Source organism: Anabrus simplex, chromosome 1 (genome assembly GCF_040414725.1).
Source record: "Anabrus simplex isolate iqAnaSimp1 chromosome 1, ASM4041472v1, whole genome shotgun sequence".
NCBI classification, from domain to species: Eukaryota; Metazoa; Arthropoda; class Insecta; order Orthoptera; family Tettigoniidae; genus Anabrus; species Anabrus simplex.
The window spans coordinates 1033797416-1033811746 of record NC_090265.1 but is presented as its reverse complement, the minus strand read 5'-3'; the positions used below and the strand labels follow the sequence as shown (position 1 = coordinate 1033811746).

Below are 14331 nucleotides of genomic sequence, written 5' to 3'. Positions count from 1 at the left end.
CTTGCACAAGATGGCTGCTGCTCTTATGAGACGCCCTAGGGGTGCTTGCGCAAGGTAGCAGTGACAAGACGGTGACTATACACAGCTGCTTATGATACGGCCTACAGGTGCTCACACAAGATGGTGGCTGCTCTGATGAAGAAAGTTAGCTTTGCATCGTGCAGGTATCTTTACAGAGCACTAAACCTCATACCTTTGAAATGTGGTGGCAGGTAATTTGAAAAATTCGACGTGCTTTTTCATAAGCTATTAAGGCCTCCTCTTATGTCAAGGCATAGCTCTATCGAACGAGTTTAAACCTGCATCGGGATAGCTAGAGTAAGCGCGTGCTGCAGTGATGACGTCATTATGCATGTTTAGACTTGCAAATCACAGAAGAAACGTAACAAGGCTGGAATCGAAAACTGCACTCTATGCTGTTAACTTTATCATGTGATCGAAACATTGATTGAAGTATTTAGAACACGCAATAAGTAGAACCAAACACTGTACTCGATACAACATGTGTTTAGAAAATGTCAGGGGATATCTTTGTTCTAAGAAGATTAGTTTACCGCACATTCCTTGGCTAAAGGGCTAATGGGCTAAAGGGCTAATGGGCTAAAGGGCTAATGGGCTAAAGGGCTAAAGGGCTAATGGGCTAAAGGGCTAAAGGTGCAACAACCTCGTCGATCGCTATCAGCAAGAACGCTTGTACTTTGTAGAAAATTAATCTTTATTTGTAAATGGTTTCATGTTCAGAACAAGGAATGGAACCTAGGGGTTACGTCTTACGTAATAAAATCCCCGAGGTGCGATGAGTTACGTTTTTCGAACTAGTGTTTGGAACACTGAACTTTTCAAGATGATAGCAGAGAGTTTAGCAATGTTCTGTTGTTGGATTTTAAATTCCGCGCTACAACATGCATAAGGTGGTAGCCCTTGAGGTTTACCGCCGTAAAGATGGCAAGAGTGAGGTTAGCAATGTTCCGTTGTTGGATTTTAAATTCCGCGCTATAACATGCATAAGGTGGCAGCCTTAAGGTTTACCGCCGTCAAGATGGCAGCAGTGAGGTTAGCGACGCTCTATTGTCCTTCAAAGTGAGGTTAGGGTTCGTCAAGAAGACAGCTGTCAAAAAAGCACGTGGCTATGTTTACCAAACAAGAGCACGTGGCTGTGACGTCACGGTCACGTAATCAATCCTTAGCTCGACGTCGTTAAGAGCAGTATTAGGATTAGCTATTCTTAAAAGTCTTGGGAACAGAGCAGCAGTATGAATTGCCATGTTTCAAAGCGTGTACACATCACCTATCGATTTTACATGCATCGACCATCGTACTAAACTTCATCCGCTAGATCGTGCTGCTATCTTATTATAACCTATACCCATAAAATTAAAGTACAATGAATAGCCATGTTTCAAAGCGTGTACACATCACCTATCGAATTTGCATGCATCGACTCTCGTACTAAACTTCTTCCGCTAGATTGTGCTGCTATCTTAGCATAACCTATACGCGTGACCTTAAGGTACAAAGAATAGCCATGTTTCAAAGCGTGTACACATTAAACAAATATCGTACTAAACTTCTTCCGCTAGGTTGTGCTGCTATCTTAGCATAACTTATACATATGAACTTAAAGTACAAAGAATAGCCATGTTTCAAAGCGGGTGCACATTACTTATTGATTTTGCATGCGTCAAATATCGTACTAAATTTCTTCCGCTAGATTGTGCTGCTATCTTAGCATAACCTATACCCATGAACTTAAAGTACAATGAATAGTCATGTTTCAAAGCGTGTACACATCAACTATCGAATTTGCATGTATCGACTCTCGTACTAAACTTCTGCAGGTGGATTGTGCTGCTATCTCAGCATAACTAAGACGCATGAACTTAAAGAACAAAGAATAGCTATGTCTCAAAACGTGTACACATTACCTATCGATTTTGCAAGCATCGACTCTCGTACTAAACTTCTTCCGCTAGATTGTGCTGCTATCTTAGCGTAACCTATACGCATGACCTTAAGGTACAAAGAATAGCCATGTTTCAAAGCGTGTACACATTACCTATCGACTTTGCATGCAACAAATATTGTACTGAACTTCTTCCGCTAGATTGTGCTGGTATCTTAGCATAACTTATGCACATGAACTTAAAGTACAAAGAATAGCCATGTTTCAAAGCGTGTACACATTACTTATTGATTTTACATTCATCGAATCTCATACTGAACTTCTTCCGCTAGATTGTGCTGGTATCTTAGCATAACCTATACGCATGACCTTAAGGTACAAAGAATAGCCATGTTTCAAAGCGTGTACACATTACCTATCGATTTTGCATGCATTGACTCTCGTACTAAACTCCTTCCGCTAGATCGTGCTGCTATCTTAGCATAACCAATACGCATGACCTTAAAGTACAAAGAATAGCCATTTTTCAAAGTGTGTACACATCACCTATCGATTTTGCATGCAACAAATATTGTACTAAACTTCTTCCGCTAGGTCGTGCTGCTATCTTAGCATAACTTATACACATGAACTTAAAGTACAAAGAATAGCCATGTTTCAAAGCGTGTACACATTACTTATTGATTTTGCATGCATCAAATCTCGTACTAAATTTATTCCGCTAGATTGTGCTGCTATCTTAGCATAACCTATACCAATGAACTTAAAGTACAATGACTAGTCATGTTTCAAAGCGTGTACACATCAATTATCGAATTTGCATGTATCGACTCTCGTACTAAACTTCTGCAGGTAGATTGTGCTGCTATCTTAGCATAACTAAGACGCATGAACTTAAAGTACAAAGAATAGCTATGTCTCAAAGCATGTACACATCACCTATCGATTTTGCATGCAACAAATATTGTACTAAACTTCTTCCGCTAGGTCGTGCTGCTATCTTAGCATAACTTATACACATGAACTTAAAGTACAAAGAATAGCCATGTTTCAGAGCGTGTACACATTACTTATTGATTTTGCATGCATCAAATCTCGTACTAAATTTATTCCGCTAGATTGTGCTGCTATCTTAGCATAACCTATACCAATGAACTTAAAGTACAATGATTAGTCATGTTTCAAAGCGTGTACACATCAACTATCGAATTTGCATGTATCGACTCTCGTACTAAACTTCTGCAGGTAGATTGTGCTGCTATCTTAGAATAACTAAGACGCATGAACTTAAAGTATAAAGAATAGCTATGTCTCAAAGCATGTACACATTACCTATCGATTTTGCATGCAACAAATATTGTACTAAACTTCTTCCGCTAGATTGTGCTGGTATCTTAGCATAACCTATACGCATGGCCTTAAGGTACAAAGAATAGCCATGTTTCAAAGCGTGTACACATTACCTATCGATTTTGCATGCATTGACTCTCGTACTAAACTTCTTCCGCTAGATTGTGCTGGCATCTTAGCATAACTTATATACATGAACTTAAAAGTACAAAGAATAGCCATGTTTCAAAGCATGTACACATTACCTATGGATTTTGCATGCATCGACCATCGAACTAAACTTCATCCGCTAGATTGTGCTGCTATCTTAGCATGACCTTAAAGTAAAAAGAATAGCCATGTTTCAAAGTGTGTACACATCACCTATCGATTTGCATGCAACAAATATCGTACTAAACTTCTTCCGCTAGATTGTGCTGCTATCTTAGCATAACTAAGATGCATGAACTGAAAGTACGAAGAATAACCATGTTTTAAAGCGTGTACTCATTACTTATCGATTTTACATACATCGACTCTCGTACTAAACTTCTTGCGCTAGATTGTGCTGCTATCTTAGCATAACCTGTACGCATGAACTTAAAGTACAAAGAATAGCCTTGTTTCAAAGCGTTTTCACATTACCTAATGATTTTGCACGAAACGACTATCATACTAAACTTTTCCTACTAGATTGTGCTAAAATCGTGTAAGTGCGCTGCTATCTTAGCATAAGCTATCGATTTTACATGCATCGACTATCGTACTAGACTTCTTCCGCTAGAGCATGTAGCAATCGCTTTTGTGTATCCCTAACCCATGTGCATGAACTTAAAGCATAAAGATGAGCTATGTTCTAAAGCGTGTACACATCACCTATCGATAATGTATGTATCGAATATCGTACTAAACTTCTCCTGCTAGAACGTACGAGTATCGCTTGTGCGTGCACGAACTTAAAGCATAAAGAATAGCAATGTAAAAAAATCTTGTAAACAAAGCAGCAGCATTACGTATAGTCAAGATTAAATGCGTGCACGTATCATGTATCCATGACGCACACAGTACTAAACTTATTCCATTAGAATGTACAAAGTTCGCATGTGTTTGTGCTGCTATCTTAGCATAGCCTATGTGAATGAACTTAAAGCATAAAGAATAGTGATGTATAAAAATCTTGTGAACATAGCAGAGTGTTAACTACGTAGGTGTAGACATTGAAATTTGCATGCTGAGGCAGCATACTACGTGACCGTGACGTCACAGCCACGTGCTCTTTTTTGGTAAACATAGCCACGTGCTTTTTTGACAGCTGTCTTCTTGACGAACCCTAACCTCACTTTGAAGGACAATAGAGCGTCGCTAACCTCACTGCTGCCATCTTGACGGCGGTAAACCTTAAGGCTGCCACCTTATGCATGTTATAGCGCGGAATTTAAAATCCAACAACGGAACATTGCTAACCTCACTCTTGCCATCTTTACGGCGGTAAACCTCAAGGGCTACCACCTTATGCATGTTGTAGCGCGGAATTTAAAATCCAACAACAGAACATTGCTAAACTCTCTGCTATCATCTTGAAAAGTTCAGTGTTCCAAACACTAGTTCGAAAAACGTAACTCATCGCACCTCGGGGATTTTATTACGTAAGACGTAACCCCTAGGTTCCATTCCTTGTTCTGAACATGAAACCATTTACAAATAAAGATTAATTTTCTACAAAGTACAAGCGTTCTTGCTGATAGCGATCGACGAGGTTGTTGCACCTTTAGCCCTTTAGCCCTTTAGCCCATTAGCCCTTTAGCCCTTTAGCCCATTAGCCCTTTAGCCCATTAGCCCTTTAGCCCATTAGCCCTTTAGCCAAGGAATGTGCGGTAAACTAATCTTCTTAGAACAAAGATATCCCCTGACATTTTCTAAACACATGTTGTATCGAGTACAGTGTTTGGTTCTACTTATTGCGTGTTCTAAATACTTCAATCAATGTTTCGATCACATGATAAAGTTAACAGCATAGAGTGCAGTTTTCGATTCCAGCCTTGTTACGTTTCTTCTGTGATTTGCAAGTCCAAACATGCATAATGACGTCATCACTGCAGCACGCGCTTACTCTAGCTATCCCGATGCAGGTTTAAACTCGTTCGATAGAGCTATGCCTTGACATAAGAGGAGGCCTTAATAGCTTATGAAAAAGCACGTCGAATTTTTTAAATTACCTGCCACCACATTTCAAAGGTATGAGGTTTAGTGCTCTGTAAAGATACCTGCACGATGCAAAGCTAACTTTCTTCATCAGAGCAGCCACCATCTTGTGTGAGCACCTGTAGGCCGTATCATAAGCAGCTGTGTATAGTCACCGTCTTGTCACTGCTACCTTGCGCAAGCACCCCTAGGGCGTCTCATAAGAGCAGCAGCCATCTTGTGCAAGCGCTCTTAAGCTGTCTCATAAGAAGCTATGTATAGCCGCCATCTTGTAGAATTAGATAGCTGCCAATGCCAAAGGGCCTAAGTAGGGATCGAACCGTCGATCTCATCATTAGACTATGTTTTTCTTATGCTCCTGATACTGCAAACCTAAGTATCAGGTAGAAAAATTTTATCCGTTTTCGAGATATTTAACATTTTGCATTTAAGCCCTAAATTTAATGAATCGAACCTGCACGGCACGTTATACTCTCTACCATAGCTAGACCTGATCATGTTACGAAGACTTGCTTCAATACAAGCTAAAACAGAGTGAATGCCATAGGGCCTAAGTAGGAACCGAACCGTCGATCTCATCATTAGACTTATGCTATCATGTTCCTCGTACTGCGAACCGAGGTATTGGGCGGAAAAATTTTGTCCGTTTTGCTCTACGATGCACCGTTTTCGAGATATTTAACATTTTGCATTTAAGCCCCAAATTTAATGAATCGAACTAGCATGACACGTTAGCCTCTAAGCTAAGAGCCGCAGCCATCTTGCGCAAGCACTCTTAAGGCGTCTCATAAGGAGTCGTGTATAGCCGCCATCTTGCGTCCGCCATTTTGCGCAAGCATCCTTAGGGCGTCTCTAGTCATCTTGTGCAAGGACCCTTAAGCCGCCTCATAAGAGCAACCGCCATCTTGCGCAAGCATCACTAAGGCGTCTCATAAGGAGCCTTGTATAACCACCATCTTGCGCAAGCATCCCAAGGGCGTCTCATAAGAACCTGTGTATAGCAGCCATCTTGCGTAAGCACCCTTAAGGAGTCATGTATAGCCGCCATCTTATGCAATTAGCGTCGAGAGAGGACTGCTGTAGAATTTTTCTTTTTAAATTATCCACCACCACATTTCAAAGGTATCTAGCTAAAGATAGCAGCACTGCGTATGACAGGTGACGAATTTACATCTACTGCGATAAAGAGGGCAGCACGGTGCTCTCTGGATTAAAGATGGCGGATGATAACTGTCAAAAAAGCACGTGGCTATGTTTACCAAACAAGAGCATGTGGAATTTGCCGCCACCACATTTCAAACTAAAGAGGGCAGCACTATGCTCTGTTGATTAAAGATGGCGGATGGTAGCTGTCAAAAAAGCACGTGAGTTTGTTTCCAAACAAGAGCACGTGGAATTTTTCAATTTGCCGCCTCCACATTTCAAAGGTATCTAGCTAAAGATGGCAGCACGGTTCTCTCTTGATTAAAGATGGTGGATGATAGCTAACAGAACTTTTCAAATTGCCCGCTACTACATGCTTAAGGTAGTAGCCATAAAGAGGGCAGCACGGTGTTCTGTAGATTAAAGATGGCGGGTGATAGGTGATGAAATTGCCCGCATGATAGCAGCACGGTGCTCTGTTGATTAAAGATGGCGGATGACAGCTGTCAAAAAAGCACATGGCTTTGTTTCCAAACAAGAGCACGTGGAATTTGCCGCCACCACATTTCAACTAAAGATGGCAGCACGGTGCTCTCTTGATTAAAGATGGTGGATGATAGCTAACAGAACTTTTCAAATTGCCCGCTACTACATGCTTAAGGTAGTAGCCATAAAGAGGGCAGCACGGTGTTCTGTAGATTAAAGATGGCGGGTGATAGGTGATGAAATTGCCCGCATGATAGCAGCACGGTGCTCTGTTGATTAAAGATGGCGGATGACAGCTGTCAAGAAAGCACATGGCTTTGTTTCCAAACAAGAGCACGTGGAATTTACCGCTACCACATTTCAAACTAAAGAGGGCAGCACTGTGCTCAAAGATGGCAGATGACAGCTGTCAAAAAAGCACGTGAGTTTGTTTTCAAACAAGAGCACGTGGAATTTTTCAATTTGCCGCCACCACATAGAGGGTAGCACTGTTCTCTCTGGATTAAAGATGGCTGCTTGTCGAAAAGCATTTTTCAAATTATCCGCCACCACATTTCAAAGGTAAGTAGCTAAAGAGGGCAGCACTGTGCTCTATAGATTAAAGATGGCGGATGACAGCTATCAAAAAGCACGTGGATTTGTTTATCTCGAGCTAGTGAGGTTAAGTTGGTAGCACTAAGGTTTAGGCCCGTCAAGATGGCAGCACTGCCGATGACAGGTGACGAAAGAGGGCAGCACGGTGCTCTGTAGTTTAAAGATGGCGGATGACAGCTGTCAAAAAAGCACGTGGCTGTCAAAAAGCACGTGGCTTTGTTTATCTCGCGCTAGTTAGGTTAAGTTGGTACTACTGAGGTTTAGGCCCGTCAAGATGGCAGTACTGAGGTTAGCGATGCGTTGTTGTCGATGACAGCTGTCAAAAAGCACGTGGCTTTGTTTACAAATCTGTCAAAAAGCACGTGGCTGTCAAAAAACACGTGGCTTTGTTTACCTCATGCTAGTTAGGTTAAGTTGGCACTACTGAGGTTTAGGCCCGTCAAGATGGTAGTACTGAGGTTTGCGATGCGTTGTTGTCTGTCAAAAAGCACGTGGCTTTGTTTACAAATCTGTCAAAAAGCACGTGGCTGTCAAAAAGCACGTGGCTTTGTTTACCTCATGCTAGTGAGGTTAAGTTGGTACCACTAAGGTTAGACCCGTCAAGATGGCAGTACTGAGGTTAGCGATGCGTTGTTGTCTGTCAAAAAGCACGTGGCTGTCAAAAAACACGTGGCTTTGTTTACCTCATGCTAGTTAGGTTAAGTTGGCACTAGTGAGGTTTAGGCCCGTCAAGATGGCAGCAGTGAGGTTAGCGTTGCGTTGTTGTCGATGACAGCTGTCAAAAAGCACGTGGCTTTGTTTACAAATTCAAATCTCGCGCCAAAATTCAAAGTTCCCGCCAAAATTCAAATTTCCCGCGGGCGGCGGCGGCGGAGGCGGAGGCGGCGGCGGAGGAGGAGGCGGAGGAGGCGGCGGGAGGAGGAGGAGGCGGCCGAACCATCCAATTATACTACTATTGTTGCCTATTAGAATAAAATAGTAATAAAATGGTAGTGAGTGAAAAACTTTTAATGTAAATATTAGTCTCATTTCATTGATAACACGTAATATTTTCAGGAAAACTGTTTACTTTTTATTTGAAGCTCATAGTTTTCTGATTAATATGAAGCGTAATGATCGTAAAGTGGACATGGAATAAAATGGATGAACTACAGCCTAGAGTCTTTGGAATAGAAAAATGCAATTTTCTTGCTTTTGCAGAGACGAAGTCAGACGACAGCCTGGTGTGGATCATACCAACTGGTGTTGGAGCCGTGGTGCTTGTAGCAGTGGGCATAGTCATAGTGTACAACATGAGATGGAGGGAACAAACAAGACTTAGCCTAGCTTCTATTACACCGGTCGGACCTCGTGTCAGTGATACATCTGTAAGTAAACTGAATAGCTCCAATGTACCTGAACATCTAAGTTAAGGTTTGCTACTATGTTGTGACTATACAATAGTGTAGGGTCATTTCATCCTCATCACGACGCGCAGGTCGCCTACGGGAGTCAAATAGAAAGACCTGCACATGGCGAGCCGAACCCGTCCTGGGATATCCCGGCACTAAAAGCCATACGACATTTCATTTTTCAGTGCAGGGTGTTTTAAGGAGTAGATTTTCAGTACGAGTCAAGTAAAAGAAAAGAGCTGCGACGGAAAGAGATAACTTTGCTTATGTTTCATAGATCTAGATACTATTACTACTAATAAACTTTCTTCAGCGTATCTTAGCTATTTCTGTGGTCGCTGACGCACCTAGTATCATTTCGGTTTTGACCGGGGGTTTAAGACCGGATGCCCATTCCTGGCGCTCTGTGATTTTTGGGGCAACTATTTTGTTCTTGAAGATACCAGTCCGGTTGGAAAATGTGACATACAGACGAAAGGACAAGGTGTTTACTACATGTGTGGACAATGAATAGCTCTGAAATATCGTAACCCACTAATTTATTACGGTAGTGTACAGGGCAATATGGCCTTCCCGGTGCAAAAGAATGACAACACAGTACACATAAAATTGACATGACAAACCTGGGCCTGAAAACCCTCAAAATAGTCCCCTGCTACGGACACCACACGCTGCCAACGATGTGGGAGGCGCAGAATACCATCTGCCTCAGCATTTGCCGCACCATGTGTGAATCGGGTCACCTGTTGGCGCACAGCATTAGCAATGTCCTCTCGTGTTGCAAACCGCCTACCGGTTTCGAATGAGATCAAAGTCATAGGGCGAAATGTCGGGAGAGTACGGTGGGTGTTCCAATTCTTTCCATCATCAATGTCGCAGTAGCTGCCCTACACACTCTGCTTTATGCGGTTTTGCATTGTCGTGCGGGATTAAGGCACTGTCCACAAGATCCGGACGTTTCTCCCGAACGCCACGTCGTACCTGTTGCACCAGGAAGTCCCTGTAGTACTGTGCGGTCACTGTTCTGCCATGTGGAACAAAGTGGCAAACAATGACACCCCTGACGTCATACACGACGATCACCATCAGTTTGACTGGGGAAGGATTTTGATGTAAGCGCGCTGCTCAACACGTGTTACTTCCATCTCGCACGACACTCACCAACTGACTGATACCACAGCCCTCTCGGAGCGCTACTACCAGCTATCGGAGTGCCATCTGTTGTTCTGCAGACACACTATGCCTGCAGAACTTCCACACGACACATATACGTTTGTGGTCCGTTCACATATCTACAAGAAAAAATAGTTGCCATGACTTTTTGCCCCAATCCTCGTAATAATAATAATAATAATAATAATAATAATAATAATAATAATAATAATAATAATAATAATAGTTGTTCCGGGGTATTCGTGGATCAACAGAGGTGAAGGAAGGTGCCGGGATGAATGGGTCTACTTAAGATGTCAAGAAAATAATTTAAAACTTAAACTGAAGGTTATATTTTCTTAAATTCAACCACAGCAAATTTTCATAACAATGAAACGTCAGGTACCATGACAAATTTTTGACAAGACAAGAAAATGCAAAATTTAGTGACAGTTTAAAAATCTGGGCTTCAAGCCCCTCGCTTTACAATTCTTGAGCTCCTAGCTCAAATTTACAAAGCTCACAAAATTTACACAAGGGCAAAAATCCCCTGATACATGGAGCACTAGCTCCTTAATCTACAATATCAGGCCTCCCAGAGGCACTTTTACAACACTTGAAAAAGAGCTAAGGTGTTCTCAGTATCCCAAGCCTACTCAAGGCAACACAACATGAAAATCTAATAATCACTGGCCTTACAAGGCACTATTTACAAATAGAAATCTTATTACACAGAGGTATCTAGTACACGACCTACTGGGCCTTAGTGAAAAGAACAGGTTGACTAAACGGCCCGAGTACAACTTGAATGGAGTCGAAGATTGAGCTCCAAGAAATTTTAAGACCTATAGGGCACTTGGCCGACGAAACAGGGGCTAATCCCAAACTACTGAGGTAGCGCGGATGCAGATAACTTTAATACATTGCAGAAACAAATGTGGCACCTCAAACCAAGATGAAGGGGAGCTCGAGAAGGTATATCACTCTCTATCCCCGATTTACCATTAAAGTCTTATGAAATTTTTACATTAGGCGAAAGGAGATTTACATTTTAGAGAAGTTGGTTACATAGTTAAAGTTTCGGACCTCTCCCTCTGGTTAAACTGCAGAGCTAGCAAGAAATAAAGATGTTAAGTGGCCATTACCTGGTAGAAGTTCGAGCAGCTGACGAAAAAGGCCTCCCGCCTCCTGCTTGACACACACGCTCACTAAGATGACGATGAATTGGCCAAGAGACGTGAAAATCTTCAGTTTATAAGCCCTCGGGGAAAGTTCTAGACCTTTCACGAATAACTCAGCCACACCCTCTCAATTTTATTGGTTAATTTAAAAGTTACACTCAAAATCGAAGAAGAAGAAGAAGAAGACAGTACTTGGTAGAAAATTAATTACAGAAATTCTTCATTGGTTGGATTAAAAACTGGCGGAAAAAAAAGATAAATTTTGCCAACCCAAAATTAAATGAACATCAATTAGTAAAAAAAAACTTATGAATACAAAATTTCTTTAAATCAAAAGTTCTTTCACTTCGCACCAGGGTGCATGATCATAGATTTTTAGCGGTGACATCTATGGAAGAATGTCCAAACTTCTTGATGAAGGGCAAACAAAACAAGTAGAAATTCACACAGTACAGGTAACTTCAAAATAACAAAATTCCATCAGATATTAGTGGTGACATCTTGTGAGTGAAGTTTTAAGTAGTTCTAGTTTCAAGATCACCATTTCTCCAGTAGAGGAGTTCTTTTAGGCGCAAGATTTAAATGTGCGGCGTTGGGGTGTACCTCCCGGTACAACAACAACAACAACAACAACAACAACAACAACAACAATAATAATAATAATAATAATAATAATAATAATAATAATAATAATAATAATGTATTGTGGCTATTGCTGGTCTGATGTAAACCTTGTAAGGCACATACTCCGGCGAGTGTGGGCCCCTCCTGCTGCGTAGCTATAGGAAACTGCGTTTTAGTGTGGTAGGGGATAGTGTTGTGTGTGGCGTACAAGTTGCAGGAATGTTAGGGCAGCACAAAGACCAAGACGATGACCACTCAGCCATGGATCCGGGCAGATCAATAGGAGGCATATGACAATGTACTAATGGAAAATATGTTGACGTTATTGAGGGATTAGCCTATGAATTATATCGTAACACTTGCTTGTCCCTTAACACTCTTAAAATACAGTACATTAACTGCGTATTCAACTACAATCATATTCATAAAAACCAGAACACCTTGAAAGACTAGAGATAGGAAGTTCATATTCACAGGACATGTGCATTAGTATCTTCTGAAGAAATGATTAGCATTCGAACCATGTCGGCCCTCCACATCGATATCTCAACGCACCACCACAGACTGGTAAAATGTGCCTGCGGCTCCCGTTGTCGCTATAAACCAAAGGTAATGGATCAGTGTGACTTGAGCAGACGTGCAGGATGCTTGGCAGACGTATGCGGGAACCGTACCGTCAGATGAGTGAGTTTGAAGGAGGTAGCATTATTGGCATGAGAGAACGTGATGCATCCATTCGGGAAATTGCTGCTCGTGTGGGACGAAGTGTATCTGGAGTGCAACGGATGTGTTCACAGAAGGCCGTAGAACACGACGAGATGGATCTAGTCGCACCACCCAGAGTCACCACCCCCCACGAGAAGATCGACACCTCATCCGAATGGCACTGCAGATCTGTGTGCTCCTCCGCTCTGGAGCAACAGTGGAACGGTACACTATCAGGAGTGACAGTCCGTCACCGTTAATTATAATCTGGGTTACCGACGCGTCGTCCACTTCTCCTCCTACCTTTGACTAATGTGCATAAACATGTTAGACGGCAATGGTGTATGGAACGAAATCACTGGGGGGTAGGAATGGCAGCAGACAGTGTTTTCGGACGAATCCAGGTTCTGTTTGTTTGAAAATGATGATCGCATTTTGGCTCGCCGCAGATAGGGGGAGATGCATCACATTGACTGCATTAGCACATGACATACAATGCCAGGTCAAGGCCTTATGGTGTGGGGGGCTATTGGGTACAACTACAAATCACAGTTGGTGCGTGACCTGTTTGACCTACTTGAATGACATCCTGCGACCTGTAGCCATACGCTTATTGCATGATACCGCAGACGCCATATTTCAGTAGGACAATGCGTGACCACATGTTGCTGCACGAACACGTACCTTCTTGTTGTCACAGGATTTCAGACTGTTGCCGTGGCCTGCCCGATCACCGGACTTGTCGCCAATCGAAAATGTGTGGGATATGGTAAAAGGTAAACTCATGTCCTCATCCCGAGGTGGTGCAGCCCTTTTCAGGCTCACCCCCGATGGAGGTGAGCTGCATGTACCATTTCAACCACATACTAGCTCTCCTGCTATTCTTAAATTTCTGGCAGTACCGGGAATCGAGTCCGGGCCCCGAGGGCGGCAGCTAATAACACTAACCGTTACGCTGCGGAGGCGGAAGTGGGAGGTGAAACGACGGATGCGGCGCTGAGACCGAATGCCAACCACCAAAGGTGAACTGTGGAGCGAGGTGAATGCAGCATGGGTGGCTATACCCCAGGACGACATTCGCGCCCTATACGCGTCGCTGCCATCACGCATGGAACAAGTTATCTGTGCCCACGGAGGACTCACTGCCTATTAGGGAACAGGACACATGCTGAACCTCGGTGACTGCCATGCTAATCGTTTCTGCAGAACATACTAATGAACATGTCCTGTAAATATTGTGCCCCCATGTTGAAAAGGGGTAAGCGGATAATTTCCCAGCGGCTCGATTTCTTCTCAGGGTATCCACTTCTCAAGTAAAATCTGAAGATTTTACGTTAGCTCGCTTAACGTGAGTTCGAAGAGAATACCGGTTCACGGAGGACGTAATACCAAATAATGAATTCACCTGACTAAAGTACCAACGATGTAAGTCCTTGATAAATTTCAATCAGGCATCAACCCAGTCAATTACTTTCTTAGCTTACCAACTAGCTTATCAACTGCGTAAAAGGGAAAGAATTCATCACACACAAATTCTAGAAAACATAATAATATTTATTTGAATAAACGATTGCCCTAGGAAAAAGATATAATTTAGGGTAGTATTTGCTTTGTTACTATG

General features: G+C 42.4%; 1 protein-coding gene across 1 annotated transcript in view; it reads left to right on the top strand.

Moving 5' to 3' along the window:
• LOC136857895 (uncharacterized) overlaps positions 1–14331 on the top strand; it is a 135366-nt gene that overhangs the window by 105875 nt on the left and 15160 nt on the right. The window contains exon 17 of the mRNA XM_068225197.1: positions 8858–9024. Coding sequence (XP_068081298.1) covers positions 8858–9024 — 167 coding nt within the window. The remainder of the gene's footprint in view (positions 1–8857; positions 9025–14331) is intronic.